Source organism: Aptenodytes patagonicus, chromosome 19 (assembly GCF_965638725.1).
Source record: "Aptenodytes patagonicus chromosome 19, bAptPat1.pri.cur, whole genome shotgun sequence".
Classification (NCBI taxonomy): Eukaryota; Metazoa; Chordata; class Aves; order Sphenisciformes; family Spheniscidae; genus Aptenodytes; species Aptenodytes patagonicus.
In genome coordinates, this window is record NC_134967.1 from 3545838 (window position 1) to 3567577 (window position 21740).

Consider the following 21740-nt stretch of genomic DNA (forward strand, 5'->3'; position numbering starts at 1 on the left):
AAAAGCAGAGGCAAGCATAATTTGCATTTTAAGGCATTATCTAGCTTTTTGATGAATAAAACCTCATTTTACTTTAACATGCTTTTTCAACATTCATAATTACTCTGATGTAATGCACCCTGTAGCTACAGACATTGCACTGAAAATAAACTGGATTTTTTTTTAACTAAATTATTCAGTAACTCAAGTTTAAGGCACTACCAAATTATGTGTCATGTTTCAAACGTTTGGAAAGGAACATATCTGTATGCATTCCACTGAACCAGGCTATTCATAGGCCAATTCCTCACCCTGGCATTCAGAGTTAACATTACACTTCTGGTTTACTTAGGTGAGGTGGCAGATGAACTCTGTTGCTACAGTTGTCCTAGTGGTAACAGTACTAGTTAGTCATCCTGTACACATCACTTTATCCAGCCCTAGGTGGGAAAGCTCATGCATCTGCTTAGAAGTAACTGCAAAAGGCAAAAAAGAAAAGTGAAAACACAGATATGAGAGTTTGTACATTCAGCTATGTGTATTGGTTGCTCACGACTATGAAAACTAGGCAAAGTCTGTTCAAAGATTTATTTTTATCCAAATAGAGTTGTTTCCACACCCTACACCCATCCCTTCCCCAGGGCAATCAAGTCAGTGGTTCACAGAGTTGAGGCAGTCGGATTTAAATTTGGAGCTGCTCTGTAGTGTCCAGGTTTGTTTTGCTCCCTCTGCTGAGAAGCACTGCTAAATCTGAAGTGTGTCAAGTGGGTCAGGTTCATAAGCTGGTCAGTTCTGGTTCCTCCTGACACTCTGGACACCGAGTTCTGGAATCCAAATGAAGAGGATATTAATCAAAGAATGCCAAGGTGACTTTTCCCTTTTTGATGAAGATTGGTGAGCTGAACAAGGCTTTTGCCTGTTATCCAGCCCCATTTGCTTTTTTGTGTCTGTGCATACCAGTTTACACAGCAGCAGAAGGAAAATGTTTCCCTGTGGAGATAAGGAGATAATCTTCCAGGCATTTTCATTTGCTGAGCCATCAATGATTATCATACCCTTCAGAGAGACAGGATTGCAGTTCCCATCTGTGCAATTCACAGCATCTCCAGGGACTCTTAACAGGTTATTCTTACCAGGCGAGGATAGTGAGAAGGCTTCTCTTCCAGTGAAGCTCGCAGATCCAAACTGCTGAGCGTGGGGTTGCTGGAAGGGATGGTATTTTCCCAGCCAGCCAGGCAATGCTGTGAAAAGAGATGGGAATGCTGCATTAGAGTGCTTTACCCTTTTTAATCTATTGTGGCCTGTTAGTTCTAAATAACAACTTCTGTACAGGGAGGTTTTAGCAGGCAATTAATTAATTTTTGAGGAGTTTTATATGACTAACAGGAAAGAGAAGAAATCTCTAATGAAGCAGAACTGCACAGCTGTCTCATCTTCCACCTTTCACTGGCTAATTATTTCTAAGATGATCTCCTGCTTTGTGAACTCAAGCACCCGACCTCTCTGAATCTGTCTCAGCTGACTCATCCAGTTCCCTAAACATCAAAACCAGGCTTTTTCTTACTCTTCCTTGGAAATCTCTAGGCCAGGGCTAGGTTTGATTAGTAATACTGCCTGGTAATACAGCCACTAGTAATAGTGGCTAGACTACAGGACCGACTCTGCAAAACCAGTTTTGAATCCAACCTTGCCACTATTGATTTTGCCTGGCCCCTATACACTGTGAATACTTCACAGAAGCTTGTCTTCTAGACTCTCTAACATCTGTGGAAAGAATCACAGGCACTCTTAGGTATGGTTCATCGTGTTGAAAGGTCAATGCCTGAAATTAAGTCAGCTGAATCACACCCCAGAAGTATACAGCTCCATACAGCGCTTTCTTTTTCTCAGTGTAAAGCATTTGGAGGTATGTCATATATTTTATGCCAGTTACACAAAGATATGAACTCAGAAGCACACACCAATGGCTTTTCTTGCTATCTCAGTGATACAGATCAGAAATTTTAGTGGAAACCCTGCCAGGGGGATGAGTCACAGATTCTCTTTCCTTCTTGTGCTGTAACAATGCCCAGCCTGGGCTGTGCCATCAGTATCAGCATGAAGACAGCAACTTACCGAAGGTAATGCTAGATTGTCTGCCGGTTCAAAGCTCTTCCTGCGATGGGCTTTGTATTTGTAGGCAGGCATAAGGGTAGACCTGGGAACGCTGACCCTGCAGCCACACAAGGAAAGTAATTGCCCACACCCTCCACAAGGCTGAAGAAATCCGCATGCCTTCCCCACTCAGAATCCAAGGGTCTAATCCCAAAGTGAACCAAACAAAACAGTTTTGGATTAGGGCATCAGACACTTAACATGTACATTCAGATTCTGGACCAAATTCAGATAAAACATGTGTTTCTCACTGACTTCAAGACTATTTCTGCTTATGGAAAAGAGCAGTAGGGAGTTTTTATGCAAGAGACATCTCTGCCTTGAGAACAGGAACCTTCTACACAGCTATTTTGATGCTGTTTTCCCCCTCATAGGATCAGCTTTTTCTTCCCTGTTGTTTCCTTGAGTTCTGCGTATTACAAAGCAATAATTCTTATCTACCTGACATAGGCTGGCTCTTCCAGTAGCTCTGGGGGCTGGTGAGTACGTGGGATCTTACACACAGGGCAGGCAGATTCTGAATCCACAGGGACAGTGAAGAGGCGCTGGTTTAATCGATAACAGTAAACACCTGCCACAGAGTAATGAAACATCATGGTATTTCTAGTTTGTCAGAAGGTTCCTCAACTCAGTCAACAAAGCTGTGTTCTACCACAGTGCCACACATTTGTTCTATAGAAAGAGCTGCTTTTCCTGAAATATCTTTTACATTTCCTGTCCCCAAATAAGTTCCTAAAAATCAAAACCAAAACTTCAACCTCCTCAACTTAAAAAGAGAACATTAGCCAATTACAAGAAGCCCTGACAAAATAAGATGACACTGATTGAGAGAGGATCCCTAGAAGGCTCAAGTGTCTTTGGAGTAGGAAGTTGAATCTGGTTTAGAAGCTGCAGCTAAAAAAACCACACTCTTCCTTGTCTTGCATGATGTGGGGCACGTCCTCTCACAGAACGACAGGCAAAGACTGCTCAGTTGTTTGTTCACAGAAATTGGATTAGGAAGAAATCTGATCTTACACTTATGGGAACTGGTTATCAAATCTGGTTCTTGTTCAGGAACTATGTAATCCAGAGCCTTGGGCCTAAAGAAACACACAAACAAATCAGTTAGTGACAGGGGGTCAGGCCCTCCTTTTCCAAGCATACATGTCTGATTGGGAGGCAAAGGCCTACAAAGCCACCCTTACAATTTCCCATCCAGTCAGACTATACTTCTCATTACCCTAAAGGGATACATTGCTGCTTCAGCCCTTCCCTCATACCCACTTACTCCAGGTGCTGCTCATGAATACACGCTTCTTTGTTGGCCTGTCGGAACTCGTGCAGCTCAGCAAAGTACTGATCAGATCTTTCTGTTACTGAAGAGTTTGTATCTAGGAGCCCTGAGAATGCCAAGGGAAGAGTAAAGTTCAAGGATTTACCAAATTTGGGAAAGCACCAAAGCAAGCCTCACGCAAAACAGTCAAAACAACCAAAGGTCTGAAGACCAAAATGGATAATGAGAAGAGCATGCCATCACATCAAGCCAGAGATTTACTGTGTGGTTTGGGTCCCTTATTGCATTCATTCATTCCGGTTACTTGGTGTCCCCTCTGACCCCACTCAGCTTTGCCATTTGCTGCCTGGATTCCCATACCACTGCCACTTCACCGTTCCAGGGAAGTGGAGGTCACCTCTGGCCTGGACAGGGAATGGCTTCTGACAAAACTGCAGCTGCTCTGCTGAGACCTGCTACGTGGGCTCTAGGTCTGCAGTTCTGTCACACCTCAACTTAAAGGGGTCGTAAACTGCGTTTTAACTCTTCATATTACCACATCAAGCTGAGAGCTTTGCTTCAGGTTTAGGATTCACCTGCAATCCAGTCATAGCCCAGGAAAGGACGCACAGACCAGCTGCTCACAGGTACGGGATATTCTTCAGGGTCAGGCTGAAAAGTCACATGACCAGCTTCCTTCTGGGAAGAAAATAATTCATAAAGACTTCCTATACATCTAGCGGGACATTCAAAGGTACAGCTTAGGAGATAACTGGTAGTTGTTCAAATGGGACAGCTGTGGCTTAGTTTGAGGCTGGATTCTATCTATGCCTCTACCAGTAATTTGCTCCCCAGCCCTTTTGTCTTCTCAATTCATAGAACAGAAGGAGGAGGCAGGGGACTTGCCCAGGCTAAGGCAGTATTTTTCAGGGCTTTAAACAAAATGCTGACTTCCCTGTATCACACATCCGCAAACATCAGGCCACCTGTGCTGCCTTGGAGGACGATCACAGCAATAGCCTGCCCTTCACGCTTAAGGAAACAAGCTATGTAGCAGCAGCACTGCACCAGGCTGTTCTCCCTGAGCACACGAATCACATATGCAAGTGACAAGGAGTCTTACAGTGAAGTGCTACAGTTTTCTGGTCTTTGGTTCAAGGGCTACGGAAAGCAGGGGCTAAACAAACTGCCAACAGCCCCTGGCTGCTAAGGCTGGGAACAGTTCTGACCCCAACTTCCAATTTACGCAGTAGGAACAGGGCAAGTAATGTTTTCCTGGCCCCTTCTCCCCATCCTCCTATTGACTTATGAAAATAAGCAAAGCATTGGTTTCACCATTTACCTTCAACTTTTTGGACTGCGATGTCAGCAAGATTGATTTACGGATTACGGGCTCTCTAAGGACCACATGCTGCTTGCTGGTCTCTTCATTTTGTACACTGCTCAGTGATAGGTCCAGATGACCCTTAAGCTGTTTTTTCTCATGGAAACCATGTAGCAGGGTGGACTGTTTTCTGTTCTCTCCATGTCCCAGAAGGAAGGATTCTTTCTCCGGACTTCCTCGAGCATGGCCATCCCTATCCACTCTGGAGGTTTCTCTGCCACACATAATGATTGCAGACACTGGCATAATATTCTTCTCTTTCCCAGAAAAGCTGGAATCCAAACCTACTGCTTCCTGCATCTTCGCTTGTTGTCGCTGTACCCCTCTGCCACTGCTGCTGTGTTTAAGAGACGAACAGAGGGCTGCTCTGGCTGCGTAAGCTCCGGGTTCCACAGACACCAACACTGCAGGGTCAGCTGTAGACTTCGCAGCATCGACCTGATTTTCCTTCTGTAAGGACATGAATGGCATGCCTCATACCACATGGCATCATTCAGATTACAGATAGCTTTCATTAGGACATTTCACTCAGTAAGAGAAAATCAACCTCTCATTCTAGTCTGCTCACCCCTTTAAATTCCTGCGGGGAAAAAAGCAAAATCCTTATATTATTCATGAGACATTATTAAGTATTTGGAGAAGGTAAGAAAGGGGTCCACTTCCAGCTAAATGCAGCTTTTCCCAATTTGAGGAACCGCTAAACTTTCAGCCTTTGTGCTTAGAATAAATAAAAGGATTATGTTCCACAATGTTCATTCCTATCTTAGATTAAGAAACCTACATTTCTTAGGCAGGAACTGATCTCTGAACCCTTTGCAAGGAGAACATATTTGAGACCACAGGATAAACAATAAACAAAAGTCTAGCTACTTTTCTAACAGACTCCATATTCTACTTTCTACCAGCTCCTCCATGTCCATATGTCTCCTTTACCACACCACTCCACAGGCAGAGCTGCTGCCTACCATACAAGGCCCGTTTGCTTCCTGGCACTTCTAGCACAGACACAACACATACCCCTCTCTTGGGCAAGGGGACAGATCTTTCAGAAGCTGTTCTATTATGAAGACATGCTGGAAAGAGTGGCTTGCTGGGAAGTCTTTTTCTGATCTCTTCCTGCTTCACTCTGAGCCTTTGTAGAAGGTCCTGGTTGGTCTGACGCAGCCTCTTCAGGTGCTCTAACTCCATCCTATGAAAACATTTTCCTGTAAAGCCAGAGAAAGGGTGAACTACATAAATGGAAGCATTAAGTGAAGAAGCAGACTCAGGAGAAGCCACTTTCAGGGGATTTTTCATAAAAACCACTTACAGCTGTTGGAACGTTGGGAATGCTGATCATTGCTCCTGAGAAATCAGCCAGTCTCAAGACTCTTTACGCTAAGAACTAGCACCACCGCATACTTCTCTCCCCTCAGATGTACTGTCAAATATTTTGCACCCAGAAACTGGTAGCTGACTGAATAGAGACAAGACACTCTTACAGAGGAAACAGTAAACGTGAAAAAAGTCACATAAAAAAGCCAAATAAGAGACATTTGATTCAGAGGCTGATATTTAAGACAACCTTATGTAATTCTGCTTTAATGTTCTTTTTAAGCATCAAAATTTATATTGTGATAATACCAGGATGCTCATAAGTTCAGAATACAAATAATGAATATGAATGTATTTACTACATCCAAAAGAAATATTGGGTCAAAACTGTCCTGTTCCCCAGGCAGGAAGACTCCAAGAGACTCAATTATGACTCAGGACTAGGGCTCAGACAATTCCAATCCCACACATTAATCACTAAAGGTTACTGCCCTTTTATTAGAAGAGGAGAAAAAAAAGGAGCTAATAAATAAATAAATAAATAGATAGATAAATAAAGGTTGTCACACCTTTCAACATGTTTACAACATCACAAGCTCCTCTAAATTTGCAGAAAGTGTTTTGTTGTTGGTTTTTTTTTTAATAAAACGAAACTCTAAACCCCGAACCCCACATTGCTTTTGGCTAGAGTGATCAATTATGTTCTTGAGTAAAACTATGTGCTTCTCTAGGACCTTTTGTTCTGAAGGATCCCTAAACCCTTCTCCAAAGCTCATCTGACTTGTTTGTGCGTCTGCTACCTTGGCAACTGGACACGAGGAATCAAATGCATATGCTGTACAACAGCACTGGGAGGAACGAAGAGCAGTGCTAACCATCAAAAAACTACAACATATCTTTTTGTTACAAGACATAAGTGAGAGGTGCACTACTGGACATAAACCAGAAATACATCTCGAGGCACTAAATTTGAGATCATTTGAACAAAACAGAAGTTCTCACACTATTCACTGGACAAAGCTAACAGCATCCTCTCATCATTGCTCATCGGAAAGCAAATACTCTGAAAATAACATTAGTCAAGGGACTTTCTGGAAGGGTTTTACCAGATGAGATCCACTCTTAGCATAAACTACAAGAAACTGTTAGTCCTTCATGCTCAACCCCAGGGGCTCAAGCTTATGAAACTGCTTTAGTCTGAATCCTTTGCGAAAAGGAGCTTAGCTTCTCGCAGTTAAAAGAATAAATAATGATTGTCTCGGGAACTAAGTACTCTCCTCTCCATAAGAAAGTTGGCTAACACCTATGCAGAGCTTCCCTGAGCTGTTTCTGCGCAGACACGCTGGTTCGGCTCTCCCATGCCCATGAGGAAGGGGAGACGGCCCTGGGCATTGTAAAATTCCCCTTCCCTCTTCAAGAGGCGAGCCTAGCAGCCGACAGAGAACCGGTAAATCCTCCCTCCGGCGTACAGTGTGGGGAGCCTGCGAGTCTCGCCAGGCCAAGCGGTTCCAGGGCTGCGGACGTTCGAACTCCCCACGCTCCCCTCCCGCCGACTTTTGTCAGGCCCACCTGCGCCGCACCCCGCCGCTCCGAGCCCCCGGGTCGCCAAGCGATCCCGCGGCCGGGGGATCCCCGCCCTCGCTCCAGCCGCCCGCCGGGATTCCCCAGGGCAGCCCCGGCCCGGCCGTTCCTGCAAGCCGAGCGGCCGCCCGCCGCGGATGGGCCCGCCCCGCGGCTCCCGGCATGCGCGGGGCCCGGGGCGCCGCCCGGCCCGGCCCGCCCCGCCCTGGGCCGCGGGGGAGGCGGGGGAGCCCCTCCCGCCCCGCGAGCCGGAGTCCAGGCGGGGAGCCGGGGAGGGGCAGGCGCGGCCCCACGCTTCCTCCTTCGGGGTTCGTTAAATCGCCACGGCTCATTGTCTGAACGGACCACGTACCCCCGGCTCCCCCAGAAGCTAAAAGGGGTCCGTTCTGGAAATCTACCACTGGAAATCCGCCTCTCCTCTTCTAACACACAGTGTAATCTATCAACTGATTCACCGCAATTTCAGTCTATTAACTGAAGCGGTATTTGCTGACCATTACTTCCCACGATATTCTCGAGAAATCAGATTCAAGACCGACAGTTTTAGTATTAACTTAAGAAGGAATCTCTCAAAGCTTCTATCAGATAGTTCAATACCAGTGCTCTCCTTGTTAATTTTCATAGTAAGAACGCAGATAAAAGGTCACTATTGTCAAACGTGCAATTTACTACAACACAGTAGCATATCATCATCTGAATATATACTTACAATTGAAGACTTTGTATCACGACACGCAGAACACATCAGGAGAAATATTTTTCCAATTCATTTTTATTTTGGTTTCCATTGTTTACAGCATTGATACAGGAATAATTCATGCAAATTTATCACCTTAAATACAGCAGAGAGAAAACTCACTGGTAAGAGTATTTCAAAGAGCTCCATCAACATAACACAATGAGGAAAAATAAGTAGCAGCAATAAGGTAAAGTGCATTTAGCTGACCTTCTTTAATGAGAGTTTGGGGAAGTGTTTTTGGAATCACCTGTCCTAAGGATTAGTTTGTCATTCTTTATGAAAAGCAGAAGGGAACAGCCTCCTTGCTGATGATAGTGTTCATTCCTCCACCACTCTGAATTAAAGAAGTACAGCTGTATTTTAAGAGGAATCCAGCTCATAGACCTTTCTGTTAAAAGCTTGATTCTCGATCACTTGGGCTTCTAGGGACAAGGGTTACACGCATACTTAAAAATTCTCCTCTCCCATGTTAGCAGTTTTGCTTCTCAAAAAAATTCAGGTGGTTCTTTCCCCCATTCTATAGGTTAGGTTTCAGCACTACAGTGAGAATGCCTACATCACCAAAATCTGAACAGTGCCAGAAACACAGATTGGCAAGACACCAGATTCTAAGAACCCATCAATCTCTCTTCCCTTTACAGATCAGACGCTGGCTTAAAGATCAGATCATTTATCAGATTTTCCCTAAAGGCCTGCTGAAGAGATGCTAACAGCACGTCTTCAAAAACAAGGTCAGCATTTCAGGTAGCCTAGGGCTGCTGAGCAGTAGTACATCATCATCTCCCTCTACCTGGAATCAACAATTTCCTGGTGTATTAGGGATGTATTTATATTTTATTTTAACTCAGTAACATAGGCTATGTGCTATTATAAAGGTGTATGTGATAGCTTGAGAGACTAGATATCCGAATTTATTCACATAATACCTGCAGCAGAGCAACAGCGGATGATTCCACTTACTCCGGTATCCTTCACCACAAGCCTAGAGGACACATTTCCAGAGGCAAGGACTCAAATTTCTTTCTTACTCGTTCTCAGGTCTGATCCAAGCTCTATGTACGCCCTGGTGGTTGCCTGAGGAAACCGACCAAGGCCAATGAAGCCCTCTGATGAAAATGGCTTTTCAGTTTGGGTTGGATTCAAAGCTGTCTACTGGAAGCGAAAGGTTTGTTTCCTTCCTGCATTCCAGGGACATAACAAGAGTCTCACTGCCAGCTCCTACATGATCAAGATACTTCAAGTCTTACTGCAAATCTTAGAACAGCCTAAAACACTCACTGACATTTCACTATTTTTACTCCCTCAAGTATCAGGCAGCTTCCTTCTCGAACTTCTGTGACACACGAAACAGGGGACTTGTCACGGGCACGTATATTCACACCTGAGCATCAACAAGAAATCCTAAGGCCAGCTGATACAATTTTCAAGTGAAAAGTCTCTTTCCCAATAAGAAAAAAAGAAACACTCTTAGTAGTTCTGAATTCAGCTGGGACCTGCTCAAAGATAGCCCATATTCTCTAAAGTTTGATGCTGAACAGGTTCAGGTTGTCACTAACCTCAGAACTACAGGATCTGATTCTGGATTCCTCAGACATTTTGTGGGGAACAGCAAGGTTATACCCAACACATGGCAAAATACTGACCCACCAAGTGAAAAGAAACTCTGCAACATAGGAACCTAATCCTGGTACTACTGAAATCGGTGGGAATTTCTCCTCTATCAATTCCAACAGGAAGAGACTCAAGTCCTTACAATTCCCAAATCTTATACTCCAAATTCAAAATTGCTTCAAGGCAAAACTCAAAGATTAATTTGATCTATTTGCAAATAAAGAACATCTTTAAAAAAATAAGTTGCCTTAACCCATTCTTGCCCTGGCTTGAAATACAAGGGACGGGTCTCCCCCCAGCCCCAGAGGAGCTGCACTTGCCAGCTCGTTCTCATGCTTCTAACAGAAGAGAAACATCAAATCATATTACTGCATGGGAACTCTACATGAAGCAAAATCTCTTACAGCTTGTAATCCACATGCTGTTCTTGTGGCCAAGTAGTGGTAATGGAATTCCGAAGGCCTGTTTCCAGAAACACAGCTGTGCATTTCCAAAAAAATCCCCCACGTTCATCAACTTATCTTATAATGCAGTTCATTACATTCTGTCAACTGGCTTTTCTTTCCTATTTTTCTTCCTCAGCAAGCTGCCAAATTATCAGCGCTACCTCCTTCACAGGAGCTAGTTATGTCTTTGCAAACTATTTGTCCGTGATGGGAAATGGGCCAGACCACATTATTAAAGAGCTCTTAAGAGGAAGAAACTAACTCCAAAGATAATAAGCTTACCAAAGCAAAATCTAAGTCCCTCTTGCTCTGGAAGAGAACTGGGTTTTGTTCATAGGTTTAAACATACTGACAGTAATAAACCTTTCTATGAAGGGACACGGTGATTCTCTGTCATGTTCTATAACGGAATATTAACCTAGGAGATGGGCCTGCATGGGCTATAAACGCATTGTGAAACCACCATTACGTCTGTGTGCATGGGATCTGCGTTTAGACAAACAGCTGCTTGTCACACATACATAAACTTGGGGCTTAGATGACAAAAGTTCTATCTTCATGTAGTAAAATGAATGACTCCATAAAGATGTGTCAGAGTAACTTTTAACCTGATAAACATTTGTTTGTTTAAAATTTGTTACGGTACTTGATTTTGCTTTAAAAAGCCCCCTGTAAATGTATGAAGCACACATTCCTTCTGAAGTAGCCTGGTCTCACAGGAAGGAAAAAGAAGAGTTCTAAACAGCTAGTGTTTAGAGGTGGGACACAAAACAGGGAACCAGAATCCTATTGTTAACGCAGCAACTGGAAACATAGCAATAGGCTTTTGCTCATTCCCTTTAGGGAATTCCATCACCCACCACGTTCTCTGCAGTAATTAAGAGAGCACTGAAGGGAAACAGTGTTGTTTTTCTCTTCTTCCCACACTATCTGCTTTGCTGCAGGTACTGATGTGTGAACATGTTGAGTTCACTGTCAAGCCAACCCGCTTTATTCCTGCAAGGACAGAAAGTCTCCATTAGGTGAATAAAACAGCTCTTCTCAAGCCAATCTGAAAGAAGCATGACTAAAACGAGTAAACAGCAAGGCATGGAGAGGAGTGCCAGAGATACATTCCAAAATGCTGCTACCATTCCTTGCCCTTCCTCAGGTCAGGAACACTTGCCCGCTAACAGTCCCTAGGCTTTGAGGTTCAAACCAAGACCTCGGTCACAACTTCACATTGATCTTACTGTGTAGATAAGGAGTGTTTGAAAAATTCTTCCCGACAGCCTTTGCAGGGTGAAGGTAAACATCAGACAACTGTGTACAAAGGTGAGGGTGAGAGTTTTTGCATAATTTTATAATAGCCTGAAGGAGTTTGTAGGAGTAGAGGACTGTATGTTTTGATAAATGGAAAGGAACTGTAATTCCAAACAAACCAAAACCAAGAAGGAAAACGTGTTTTGTGAGACACAAGATTTAAACGACTGTCGACAGTACATGGGAAAGTACACAGTGAAAGGGAACACGACTTGGTAGGGAAAGATGCTGATGTCTGCACATCAAACACTATGACAGAAGATACACCCTAATCTGAACATCTTGAGGCAATCACATAAAAAGCAATTGTATGCAAATGTCTGTGTATATGGGATAATGAAATCTCACCTGAGCAGTTTTGCTTTGCTCTGTAGTGAATCCAGAACTTCGATTTTTTTATTCATGGCAGAAATTTCCTGCTCAAGATTCTCCCGTGTGACATCCACTTGCTGACACAAATGAGCAAACGTTCCAGCAAGCTCTCTGTGAAACGAGGAGAATAGTTGGATACGACGAAAAGTAAGATCAAGCAGCAAATTCAAGGACTAAATGCCTTTGATGTATAGTGATGATGACACTGACTCAGATATTTATCTTTCCACTTCAGCACAAGAATATGCTAGAGCATCAGAGCAACTTGATTTGAGAGATGGAAGTACATTAAGACTAATGCTTAACAGCACCCAAATACTACATCAGTGATTCAAAAAAACTGTAATACTCTTAGCACACATGTATCATTACACATTTTTAAATCTGGAATTCAATATGCAGACTTACCTTGTTTTAACATGGAATATCATTTAAAAAAAAAAAACCAAACCCAAACAACAGAATTTAGATAGGGTTTTAGCTGAATATAGGCAACTCACTGTTGGACTTGGTGGCTGCAATTAGAACCCGTATAACTCACGATGAGCTGCAATTTCTCACCAGCATACTCTACAAACTGCCGTTTGAAAGCTCTCTCTTTCGCTTTTGTGGTCCAGGTGAGGCGCTCATATACATAAAGGAGCCCATAAAGGCCAAAAGAGAGAGCAATCAGTCTCCAACCCACAGCCTTCCAGACCTAAAAAAAAGCACAAGGAAAAACAAACGACACAATCATCACCTAGGAATGATGCTAACTCCTAACAATGGTGCACAGAGCATTGCACTTATATTTTAGGCACATGAAAATGAGCCAGATAGATGACCCTGACGTGCAAGTGGTTTCATTGGTCAGACAGCTTACTATGGAAGTCCAGTCTACAAAATAAAAATATCTAACCGAAATTATTTGTGTTCTGTATGGGTTAACTTTTCCAGCGCATTTAAATTACACCTGCGATTGCAAACAAACTTTGTCTGGTTCACAGAATCCCTGTTTCTGAAGTAAAAGACGTTTTAAAACAACCATCTCCCCTTTGAGGGGTCATCCACCCCTAGACACTGTGACGCAAGAATAGCATGTAGGTATGGAAATGGCACTACAGAAACTTAGCTCCTTCCTGCAACAGGAACTAGGGTTACCATGCAACTTGAGTTAGATCTCTTACGCTTCCGCAGTTTGGGGAGATCTGAGATTCAAAACATTCATTATTTTCAAAAGACAGAAAAGCAGGAAGTGCTGATTTTCTCTGAAATTAGTATCTAAAATTAAGCGCACTCTTCCCTTTCCAGGAAGGAAGACACACATGATCAGAAGCTCTTGGTAGATATTTCTGTCCTGATTCCTCTGTAAACGGGATAAGAAAAATACCGAATTTTCTTTTATTCTAACAAAAGAATCAGAGACTATTTAATGCTTTTATAACATACTTCAAAGGGTTATCTTCACAACAACCCTGGCTCCAAGTCTAACTATTATGCAAAATAAGCTCAATATTTATACTCAAATAGAAGATCAAAGGAGAAAGCATTTCACTATCTGTGAACAGCAAATATCTACAGGACTCAGCAGTGCAAGCAAGCACTTTTCAAGTCAGTGCTTCAACATTATTTATATAAATGCCGCTCAGATTGCCAACGCACCACGCCACCAACCACGATGATCCCCATGGAAGTTCGGGAAGTTAATGAGGCCAGTCCAGTCACCATCGACACCATGAGCTCTTCCTGGGTCATAGAGCCCTGAGGCAAAGGGGGCAGACTGGGATTTGCCGGTGTTAAAGGGCGTTGAACCTAATTAGAAGAGCAGCGACACAACAAAACAAAGTACAGAGTAAGAGAAGGCAAGCCACTGCCCTTCCCACCAAAAAGATTTCAGCAGCCACTGAAATGATATCACTGACCACTCAACGAGGTATCTTACCTGGTCATTATAGCCCATCAAGGCCCGACGACCATTCTTTGGTCCCAAAAACCTGTTCACCAGCATCGTCCATCCAAGAGAGAAATGGAATTCTATGTCCTCTTGGAAGTCGGCACAAAGCTTGTCACAGTTCAGATCATAGCTGAGCATGAAGCACTGTCGGGGAATTAACATGTCTATCTGGCCCCGCAAAGAGACTGGGAGAAGGGGTTTTAAACCATCTGCACAGACAGAAAATAAAAACATTCAAAAAACGGCTATTAAGTTCACAAGAATTAGCCAGACTTGTATCTGTAATCAGGATGGTTATCGGTTGTTCCACCCTCCACAGTTATTTTCCTTAGTACCTCAGATTTCCTAAAGCCAAGCATGTTGCAAAGCGAGAGATACATCACGAATTACTGTTTGACTCTTAGTTCTTCAGATCAACTCATAAGGAAATCTTTCCATGGACCCTCTCAAATCCTTACCGGTAGCTACTGAAGTTTACAGTTTAGCAATAGCTTGGAAAACAGAATCTGAAGGCCAGTTCTAAAAGTGTTTAGGCACCATACTCCCTATTAACGCTTATATTCAGACAGGCACCTAGTCACAAGTCATTCACATTTCATTAGGATCTTGGTCTGAAAACCTCTCAAGTTTCCAAAGTTGCAGTTCCACTCCATCATGAAGGATTAAGCTGATTGTATGCATTCATTAGCAAATCACTGCATGAGTTCAGACGCAGAGTGGAAAAGGCAAGAGTAACTAGTCCTCTACACAACAGCATTGCTAATCAAGATGGAAACTAAGATGATGCCAGCTGCACATCAGCCATCAGATAAAAGAGAAACCCAGAACATCTTCCTAGTTATTTCGCATTACAGTTAAAGGAAAAAGAAAGAGAAATATTGCCTGCTGAACTGACCTATCATTTCTTGTTGCATTGTCTGCAGGGAAGCTGTGATGGCATTGGAGCAACGATCTGACATGTTACGGCCCAGGCCTTCCTCAATGTGTTTATGCAGCTCCTGACAAAGAAAGAAAGGGTAATTAAGCTTAAAATAAACATAGGTGAGATGCAGGCTGCAGGTGCTAGAGCTTGCCAGTTAAAAAAAACCCTCCCAGAACAGGAGCACGCATTCTGCTTGCCCGCTGTTCTAACATTAGTTTCATTTTTTTCCCCGTTCCTCAGTGAAGGAGAGGAAAAAGCAAATCAAGAAATCTCACATGTACTCTGTAGTCTAAGAAAAGTTCTGTTTGATCTATACAATGGGATACATCATATGTATATCAATTTATCACTGAGATTATTAAAAATATCTATTTCTTCCTTTTTAAAATATATATTTTTTTTGTTAAGATGTTCACTTTTTACAGAAGCTATCGAAATGCAAGAGACATTCTAACAAAAGATTTTTCACAATATGAAAAGCTTAGCTCATATCCTAGTTGGAAGAACGTTAAACATGTCAAAGAGCTGGCATAATTACTGACTGAGAGCAAAAAAAGGCCTCTTTAAATTGCTTAAGCAATCTGTAAGAAGCAAACATCACTTACACTCTTGTAAACTTTAAGAACTACTTGAGATGGATGGAAGTCTGCTTGGTATTCATCTACCAACACTGAAAGCCGTCTGATTTCTTCTGCCATTGCATTTGACACCTAGAGAAACAGCACAGGACAGAGTTTCTATATATTCTGTCCTAGGGAGGGACGGAAAACCACCACTGAAGACATGCATTTCTTAGTAAGCACTACTGAAGACTAAGCACTATGATTGTGCAGCGCCATGCGGCCATTGTGTGCCAACTGCAAAATGCAATATTGGTGACCTGCAAACAAAGATGCTGGTTGAGAAGTATGTAGAACTATGCTCTGTATAACAATGCAGACAGAAAAAGACTGAGGCAATATAAGACTTCTGAAAAATGAACAGGCCTTTTCTATATATTCATAATAGTAAAAATGGCATGCTATTATTGACAGTAAGACGACTGACATTTTCCTTATTGTTTCAATCTAGAATACTTATCTGAAACATTTTAGCATTTTAGGAAGCATTTAAGACTGAAATACAGTAGCAAGAATAATTCAAACACTAATCAAAGTCTCATTGTTTATTTAAAGCATCTTATATGAGTGTCTCTGAAAGCTTCCCCCAAGTATTCTACTTTTCATTTTATTACCTCAAGGGAAAAAAAAAAGAAAAAAAAAAAAAGACTACTTCTGAAAGCATTTCGTCTCTTCCCATCTGTAACTCCCACATTTCTAGCACTTCAAACTTTTGTCAACACTTTGCATTTTTCCCACCATGCTGGTAGCTGTTTCAGATAACCTCTTTTTCTGCAGCCACTCCTCCTTACCTGCCTCTCAACTTCTTCTGTGATCTGTTTTATTTTCCGCTTGTAGTCTTGAGTAAGGAGCTCCAGCTGTTTGTCAATAAAACCTAAACGTTCCTGTCGTTCCTCTCGCATTTCCAGACAGTAAACTCTGGTGGAAAAGTAGTGTCCATCAAAAAGCCAGATACATGCATTTTTGATCTACAAATATCATTTGAATTCCAGAAACAAGAAAGATTCTCCTGCCCAAGAACAAAATGTGTCAGTATCTACAATATATTACATACACATGGCACAGGACAAAAAAGAGGTTCTTCTCCCAATACTTTCACAATTCACTAGAAGCAAAAATACCAGCACATGTCCTTCCCACTCCCAAACATGCTGTATTCTGCTTTGCATTTTAAATGCTCATATTCCCCTAAATTTCTCCCAGAATACAAGCTTCAGTTATGCAAGCACCAAGCATCAGCTCTCCTCACCGCTGTTCCTGGGCAGCAATATGCACAGAATCCATGATGAGACGAACATCTTCCGCAATCTGCTTTGCTCTCACCGTATGCTGCTCAAATTTTGTTTTTACTGCTGACTGCGAGATACATTCCTGTATACAAAAGGCAGCCAAGATTAGCAGCAGGCAGAAGCATACTAACGCAACTTCTCCTTCCTGCCTAATCTATTTCCAAAATGTGGTCCCACTCCACGTTTATAAACTCTAGTCCCCAGCCTTTCAGGAGTAAAATCTAAACAGAAGGTTAGCACACATAATGCTCACCTCAAATCTTCTCTCGAAGTTCTGAAACTCAAACATTCTTACTTGAAATCCATCTGCCAATGCTCCACCTGAGAGAAGGAAAGTACAAAACAACCACTTCAGTTTTGAGAAAGCAATCAGATGTTGGACATCAGGAAATGCTCCTGCTTTACCTTGAAGCCAATGCGAAAGTGCTGCTAAGTCACCTCTTTGTTTTTGACTGCTCTATTAATAACCTGACCCACCCCAATTTTATCCATTTTTTGGAACAAGATATTCTCTATTTTCTTCCCTATAAGAAAATGGAAAGTTTCTGTTGGCTTTCCTCACCTCCTTCTGGCATCCCTTGAGCCCTCTGAATCCTGGCATTCAGCACTTCTTTTGCCGACACAAAGAAAATTCGATCCCCTGCCTGGGCTCGATCCACCACACCCAGCTCATCTACCAGGAAACTGGTACACCGCTCCATGTGCTGTCGACGCACCTGAGGAATAAACAGGATAAACCCCACATGCAGTTAAATCCACTTTACGCTTCATCTCTTAAAGGTTAGACCAGACACCCAGATGCCCTCTGCTGGTCTATGCTACCAATGCAAAAGAATAAGAAAAAAAAAAACTTTGCTGTTTTACAGAATCTTCCAGAGGTTATCTAAGTGATCTAACTTCAAAAGGCCCCTGTGAAACTCTTGATTTGCAGCTCAGAAATTTCAAGAGGCATGTCCTGATCACTAGTCTATACTCCGTCTAGTCTCCACTCTATGGTAATAAAAGTCCAAACTGTAAAACAATCACATACACCACTTTATGACTCTACCCGCAAGGACCAGAGTCAAAATGGACTCTAGAACATCCATGCAAAGAGAAGGAATTTAAACACATCACAAACCTCTTCCATGTATTCTGGTTCAGAGGCAGATGCATCCCAGCGGTTATTTAAAATAAATATATTGGGTCGAGACAGACGTTCATTCACCTTGTGAAAGAACTGTTTCTCCTAAGCAAAAGGAACAAAACCTCTTAAGATGAATACGTCAAATTTTTTAACTTTTAGCCAAATTCACTGAACAAGTGGACTTGAACATACAGTTTGCATCAATGTTGATTCAGAATTTGCCACCAGGACAAATACGTCAGCATCTAGGCAGAATTTGTCAATCCAACTGTCCAACTCTGTGGTTACATCAATGCCAGGGCTAGCAATAAAAAGAGAAGAGACATTACTATGCTGTGGAAACAGCAAAAATAGAATTAAAAAAGTTAGTAAGAAAAGTGTTTCAGCTTTTCAGGGCATTAATTTCCCATGTCTGAGCTACACTGTCCTGAGGTGACACAGAGTACAGACTAAAAGGAAGTACCAATCAAGAGAAACTGACTGCTAACTACAGCAAAGGACTTTAGTCACTGTCATAGATTAAAACAGGGTCAATTTCCTTGATGTTTGTCAAATTTGTATTTGAAGACATTTCTGTAATTAATCTGTGATAAGAAGGAAACGAAAGAAAGATATTTCTCACCTGTCCATCAGCACCAGGTCATCCTTTAAGAGAGGACATTTGGAATTGGGCCACATTACACTGACTAGGCTGCCAGCGTTCAGAAGTTCATCCTGATGAAGGGCATGAGCCAGCTGGTTTACTGTCTGTTAAAAAGATGGATGATTTATAACATATGCTGTATGCTAAGACCCATTAACACAATTATCTCCCCTTCAGGGCTGTTCACAGACAATTTAAGATAAAACCCAACTCCAAATCACTTTCTCCCTGGGAGGTTTTCCACATAAAACTTGCTTGAGTCTCCTAGTCAAAATGTAACCGCCTAGTGAGAGTTTATGAGAAATTTTCCTGTCAAGGAAGGCTACTGAGGAACTATCAGGCAGTCTGTGCCTTCTGTCAGTCATACAGAGCTCAGAACTTCCTGAGTCATAGTTTTGGTTCCCTGCTATCACTAACAAATAAAACGTACCATCTTTTTCATAAAATGAACAAGTTCCATCCTGTAACTTGCTCCTTTCCTACATCTAACAAAAACTTGTTGTCTCGACTCCCTTAATGATTAAATTCCTTAACTATGAAATTTATTCATAGTGCTTCAATCTTCTTGTTCCTTCCCTTTTCTGGCACTGCTGAAGAGCTCTTCTCCTTTATCTTATGCTTAAGGAAACTGTACCTTAACACTCTTCTTCTCCTCTGAGCCTTCAGTAAGCAGGAAAGCTTCGTGTCCATCTGTCCCTTCTACACGCAGGAAACAATTAGTGGTGTGTCCAATTCCTGAAGGAAGGACTTTGTCCCATAGCATGGCATTTATCACAGTGCTTTTCCCATTGCTTGTCCTGAAGTCAGATTAAAGAATGGTATAGCTAGGCTTCTGAGATTCAGGTATACTCGTTTTGGTATTACAGAAAGCAAGTTCTCTAAACCCAAGCAGTATCAGAAGCATTAACAATTTCGGTGCCATAGGCAACTTACAAAAAGACTTTTCTATTTCCTTATTTTAAGAATTCTTCCAAATCGAAGAATTTGCTACAATATGTTTCCAATTTACAAGAGGACTAGTACCAGGGACATGCACGTTACAAGCAAAAGCTGGAGCACTAGTGTTTCTATAAATATTTTTTACTGGCTACAATCCTAAAGGTGCCAGTTGCTTTACTGAGTGGGGAGTGTAGCCAACACAAGCACGTGACTCACCTTCCAAAAAAAGCAACTTTCATGTGTCGTCTTGCCAACACTTCACTAATGCCACTGACTTTTGACAGGTAGCCTTTGACTTCCAGTACCTGCTCTTCTGTGGTGACAGGATCAAGCTCTATATTCTTGTGTGTTTCTAAAATCAAAATACATCATGCCTCTGAATTCCAGAAGTCATCTGTCTCAGTACTGGGTGAAACACCTCTTCCTGATGTAACACACATAACTAAATGTTTATTTGCGTCCCAAAGACCATGTGGGTAATCTTGACACATGCAATTACACCCTGAGGCAATTTTGCATAAGCATTTATCAGCTGGTCTCTTTTGTGTATCTAATAACCATTCTCATCCTTAGGACTGCCTTAAACAAAACACAGCCAACACTTCAAACACTCCAACACCCTTAAAAAAAAAAAATCTTCTGTGTCTTAAGCTGTTAAAGCCAATTATTGGCATACACTACATGCCACTAGCAATGACATGTCTAGGCAAGAACATTGAAAGAATTATAGGCAAAAAACCTAGAGAGTCTTGTATAGTTTATTAAAAAACTCCCAAACAACACAAAAACCAAGCATAACTCACTAACTAGCTCAGTTTCCTAACGTGTGAACTTGTCAGTTTTAAAATATAAACCCTGAACTCCACCTAAATTCAATAAAATAATTTTCTGTTCTTCTTATAAACATTGATATATAAACAGACATGTATGTATAAATAAGCACAGGTCTAGCAGCGCCATTTAACTGAATGAGGGTTTTTTGGTGTGTGTTTGGGGGAATTGTATGTGGGCGAAGCACTGTTACATGCTTGTAGTTCAAGAATTCAGCTTACCTTCCAGGAACGAGGAGCTCTCATTGATGTATGCAGCCAACTGTTCAAAGATACCATTGATTTTCTTCTTTGCAGTGACAAAATGTTTAAGCGGAGAAGCATTTACCTCAGCCATGTGTCTTTTATCCTTCTTCACTGCAACTATTGACTTGGAACGAGTAAACAACAGGGACATTGCGCTACAGGGAAAAATCCTGTAAATAAAGGTGGCTCACCAAGTGCCAACAGCTATCCAACTAAGCATCCTACCAAGAACTAGATAAATACACATTTTAAAAACAAATTTCTTTGTTTCACAAAGAAATTGTTCCACTTTCTACAACTGGAAATTACTCATACATCAGAAATGAAAAAATTCATCCTTCCTCCTCCCTTCCAATAAACAGGCCCCCAGCGATCACTTTTCCCCTTCCTCCGCTTACTTTCAGGATAAGTTACGTTTTCACAAGTCAGGCATGATCAGCTCGAGTCCCTCTTGAACATGAACGACTGCAATTTTCCTGTCTTCTCCCTCGCCCTGGCCAGACTCCGTCCCGCAGCTCTTTCAGCGACGCCGAGTCCAGCCTGTCCCCGTCCCTGCGGCAGAGGGACCAGGGGATGAGGGACACAGACTGCCGAGCTCCCTGATCGACCAGGCTCTGCTCCCCCGCCATCCCAGTGCCCGGGGGATGCGCTGGGCAGATGCTCCGGGCGGCCACCGTCGCCTTCTCCTCAGACCTCAGGGGGCAGGCGAAGCAAAGGGCGGGAAGCGCCCCTCTCCCGCCCCCACAGGGTGGCGCGCACCTCGGAGGGGCGGTAGGGTCTCCGGCAGGGTCTCCGGCAGGCCCTCCCCTCCCCTGCCCTGCCCCTGCCGCCCGGGAAGCGACCCCCCCGACCGGCTCCCGCCTCTCCTGCCGGCAGGCACCGCCCCACCTCTCACCTTCACCACCGCTCCCGTAAGGCCGCCATGTTACCCCCGCGGCACCGTCACCCGAGAGGCGCAAAGCGGCGCGTGTCATCGCCGCGCGACGGGCGGGCCCTTTCCCGGGGCACCACGGGAGCGGTAGTCCGAGGGCACCGCCCCGCAAGGCCTCACAGGA

At 42.9% G+C, this 21740-nt stretch overlaps 2 protein-coding genes across 4 annotated transcripts; both read right to left on the bottom strand.

Moving 5' to 3' along the window:
• Positions 1–492: 492 nt before the first annotated feature.
• Positions 493–7746, bottom strand: MIIP (migration and invasion inhibitory protein). Of its 2 annotated transcripts, XM_076356394.1 has the most exons (12): positions 7656–7746; positions 6082–6228; positions 5790–6001; positions 4731–5222; positions 3985–4087; positions 3404–3515; positions 3151–3215; positions 2575–2704; positions 2095–2191; positions 1113–1220; positions 937–1035; positions 493–803 (listed from the first exon to the last, which is right to left on the bottom strand). In XM_076356394.1, the coding sequence occupies exons 3-12, from the start codon at positions 5958–5960 to the stop codon at positions 639–641; spliced, it is 1542 nt and encodes a 513-aa protein (XP_076212509.1). In that variant the 5' UTR covers positions 5961–6001; positions 6082–6228; positions 7656–7746; the 3' UTR covers positions 493–638. The 2 variants fall into 2 exon arrangements, with proteins under 2 accessions (XP_076212509.1, XP_076212510.1); XM_076356395.1 differs by lacking the exon at positions 937–1035 and having other exon boundaries at positions 5790–5977.
• A 675-nt stretch (positions 7747–8421) lies between these two features.
• MFN2 (mitofusin 2) lies at positions 8422–21648 on the bottom strand. Of its 2 annotated transcripts, none has more exons than XM_076356393.1 (19): positions 21581–21648; positions 21084–21237; positions 20662–20840; positions 19826–19961; positions 19305–19467; positions 18650–18774; positions 18220–18328; positions 18022–18129; positions 17464–17617; positions 17155–17222; positions 16862–16983; positions 16404–16530; positions 15598–15702; positions 14966–15068; positions 14059–14279; positions 13779–13928; positions 12638–12834; positions 12114–12248; positions 8422–11459 (listed from the first exon to the last, which is right to left on the bottom strand). In XM_076356393.1, exons 3-19 carry the CDS (start codon positions 20834–20836, stop codon positions 11390–11392), a joined length of 2268 nt encoding a protein of 755 aa, XP_076212508.1. In that variant the 5' UTR covers positions 20837–20840; positions 21084–21237; positions 21581–21648; the 3' UTR covers positions 8422–11389. The 2 variants fall into 2 exon arrangements, with proteins under 2 accessions (XP_076212508.1, XP_076212507.1); XM_076356392.1 differs by having other exon boundaries at positions 20662–20855.
• Positions 21649–21740: the final 92 nt, after the last annotated feature.